Source organism: Coregonus lavaretus (assembly GCF_964263955.1).
Source record: "Coregonus lavaretus genome assembly, chromosome: 8".
Classification (NCBI taxonomy): Eukaryota; Metazoa; Chordata; class Actinopteri; order Salmoniformes; family Salmonidae; genus Coregonus; species Coregonus lavaretus.
Window position 1 is genome coordinate 17,425,271 of NC_139995.1, and position 3,673 is coordinate 17,428,943.

General features: G+C 42.9%; 1 protein-coding gene across 1 annotated transcript; it reads right to left on the reverse strand.

Moving 5' to 3' along the window:
* Positions 1–265: 265 nt before the first annotated feature.
* LOC311133184 (red-sensitive opsin-like) lies at positions 266–2,239 on the reverse strand (the record flags this gene model as incomplete). The annotated part of the gene is made up of 6 exons (XM_084166633.1): positions 266–364; positions 583–822; positions 960–1,125; positions 1,215–1,383; positions 1,553–1,849; positions 2,137–2,239. The coding sequence occupies 6 exons, from the start codon at positions 2,237–2,239 to the stop codon at positions 266–268; spliced, it is 1,074 nt and encodes a 357-aa protein (XP_084022759.1).
* Positions 2,240–3,673: the final 1,434 nt, after the last annotated feature.

Sequence of the window (3,673 nt, forward strand, 5' to 3'; positions counted from 1 at the left end):
GCTTCATGGCAGAAATTCTATAAATGAACAAACAATCTTATATGAATGTTCAATTCTCAGTGTACTATAAACAATTTACAAATTAATATGTACAATTCTCCCCAGATCAACATTGATTCAGAGGATGTTTTGAGCCTGTACTAGCTTTTGGAAATAGATTAAATACATGGCAGCAAAACATACATACAAGTTCCATGTAGAGAAGTTCATTTTTGTTCCTTTCATACGTGTCTGTTTCCAGATCAGTTTGATGAATAGGGAGAGTTTATGCGGGTGCAACAGAGGAAACCTCTGTTTTTGATGTAGACACTTCAGAGCCATCATCTTCTGCCTTGCCAAAGAGCTGCATGATGCAAGAACGGAACTGGAGAGAGAGGAATAATTAAACATAAGAAGACTTTGAAATTGTGTGTCTATCTACAAAGTGAGCGAACACATCATCAGCTGATGCTTTTTAAAATAAAATAAATGTACACAAGAAAGGCAATTGTGAAACATTTAGAAAAATGTGTATTGTTAGAGCTTTGTAACATGAAATCAGTAAGATAAAAAAAAATGTCTGAAAATCTTGTTAAGATTTACCTGTTTGTTCATGAAGACATATATAACTGGATTGTAGATGGTGGCGCTCTTGGCAAAGTAGGCAGGGACTGCGGCAGCCAGAGGGTGGAAAGCATACCCAGGGTTAGCCGCAGCAAAGCATGCAAAGCAGGTATAAGGTCCCCAGCATACACAGTAAGCTATAATCATGACAACAACCATCCTGGACACTTCCTTCTCAGCTTTCTGTGTTGACTCAGAGTCTTTCTGCTGTGCGGCAACCTGTGGTCATTCAGAAGGAATATGAAATGGTTATATTTAACCCTCTAATATGCCTTTTCAAAAGGTACACTTGACCGATATTGTATTGAAAAACATAGTTGATTGCTACAGTATAGTATATTTAAAATATCACTTACAGCACGGATGGCCAGCCAAACAAAGATGTAGCAGAAGATGATCACGAACAGGGGGAGGAAGCAGCACGTAATCATGAGAACTATCATGTAGGACTTGACTCCAGGATCCTCATTGCCTCCGAAGACATCAGGTCCACATGAAGTCTTCAGGCCATGAGGCCAGTACCTGGTAGAGGGCGAGAGATAGAGAAATTGGTTAAATAATTGCATATTTTGAACTTGAATCCTCAGTGAAATAATAAGAGAAATCCCCACCTGCTCCAGCCAAAGATGGGGGGAGCACACCAGAAAGCAGCCCAGACCCAGGAGAAGATAATGCCTCCCATAGCCCATTTGGCATCAAACTTGACACTTCCAAAGGGCTTGCACACCACCACCCATCTCTCCCAGGAGATGACAGCCAGAGACCACAGAGCAGCGATACCTGCATAAGATATACATATAAATTAGACAAAAGAGACATTCTGATTACTGTCACTATGCTATGGTGTTCTAGCAACTGCCAATTACTCTTTCTCAGCACTGTGCAGCAATGTAGAATTTCCTTGTTAAATATTAGATAAAATTGTAGTCCATGTAAAACTGCATTTTACCACAAGTGGAGACAGTGAATCCCTCAAAGACACACATTGGGTGTCCCAGAATGAAGTAGCCAAAAATCTGGTTGATAACGCTGATGGTGCTAGCCAAAAGTGTCTCCCCAATGTCAGCAATAGCAAGATTGACCAAGATCCAGTTGAGAGGGTGTTGGAGCTTCTTGAATTTTGCAGTGGCCACCAGTACCAGGCCATTGGTGAAGACTGAGAGGATGACCACCATGATCATCCAAAGTGTTGAGACATTGTACACCCATCTTGGAGCAATGTGGTAGTTGGGGCCCTCAAAGGGATCTGAAAGAAAACAGAGAAAGGTATTTCGTAAGGAGGAAATGACAGGTGCAAGTGCCTGGTTAGATGAACTACATGCTTTTAAATGATCAATGGAGATGCAAAAGCAATGCAAATTACATCAATTATATTAATTCATTAAAATTATATGTATGAAACACAATTTCACTTATGCCATCTATGTTGTATATAACATCAATACTTACAGGAAACATAACCTCATGATTTAAATAAAATAAAATATATGAATATGAAGTTGCAATCAAGGCAGAAACAGTTGCTTGTCCCACCTTTGGTGTTATTGCTATTGGTGTAGGTGAAAGAAGATTCTCTCGTTGTCTCTTGGTTATGTCGCCTGGCTGCATAAGCATCATTTCCCCAACTCTCTGCCATTTCTGAGAGGTATCTGAAGAATATGCAAATCAAGAAGACAACATATTATTTCCCTTTCAGTCATTGAATTGTTCTAAAATATTTGCCTTGCCAGTTGTTTGTTGCCACAGTTGTGTTTTTTGCCTTTACCTGTTGGCAGCTTTTTCTGTCTTCTGGTTGTCTTCTCTTGCTCTTCACCTGTTGTGGTGTTAGCAACCAACAAAATGGTATACCCCAATCTGTGGGGTTTTATACCAGCCATGTCCTCATCGAGATTAAGATCTAAATCAGAAATGGTTTAACACACACACACACACACACACACACACAAAGAGTTCAATTACTGTATGCTGACCCGGAAGAACTGAAGACCAAGGTTTGAATTTAAGGTTAATCCTTCTTGGATAAGAAGTGCTTTTGGTGTCACGTTTCTCAGCATTCAGGTGAAATTGCTTATCCTCTTCATGCAAGAAAATAGTTGACTTAACAATTATTCTTATTACTTGTAAATAGAGAAAACGTATTTTGACAATAAAAAATGTTTTACTATAAAGAAGTAAAAAGGGAAGTAGTCTTTGAGAGATAATCTCTATCCTATCTGCTTTACAAGTGTCACGCCCTGGCTCTGGGGACTCTCGTATGTTGAGCCAGGGTGTTCATTTGTTTATGTTCTAGTCGTTGTATATCTATGTTGGCCAGGGTGGCTCCCAATCAGAGAGGGCTGTAGCTCGTTGTCTCTGATTGGGAGTCATACTTAGGTAGCCGTTAGGCATTCATTGTTTGTGGTTTCTTGTTCGTATTTTGGGTTGTGTATGACCATTGACTGTCACGTCATCGTTTTGTTGTTTTGATCGTGTGATCATTCTAATTAAATAAATATGTTCGCCTTCAACGCTGCGCCTTGGTCCACATCTGTTCCTGACGATCGTGACAGAAGAAACCAACAAAACTGGACCAAGCAGCGTGTCCAGGAGCCATCGCCAGGGGAATCGTTAGCAGATCTCCGTGGCAACCTCGACTGGGTCAAGCCTAGTGAGGAGCAGAGAGGGTGGACTTGGGAACAATGGAGGAAGAGTCTCGACTGGGTCAAGCCAAAGGAGGAGCAGAATGGCTGGAGTTGGAAGCAGGAGAGCGAGAGTTGGGCGAGAACGATAGAGGCCTGGTCCACGGGGAAGAGAGACCCCCAGAATTTTTTTAGGGGGGGGGCTCACGACGTCGGGGCAGCAGGAGGCCGCGATAGAGCGGTCCAGCGGGTTGGCAGAGGAGGCCGCCAGGTTACGGGGGCCACTGGTCGAAGAGGGGATGGAAGGTGTAGAGGCACGGCGAGAGGTACTGGGGTGTGTTACCAGTCCGGTCCGGCCCGTTCCAGATCCCGGTGTAGGGCCAGTGGTGTGTGTCCCCAGTACGGCTCGGCCCGTTCCTGCTCCCCGCACCAAGTCAGTGGTGCGCTTCGTC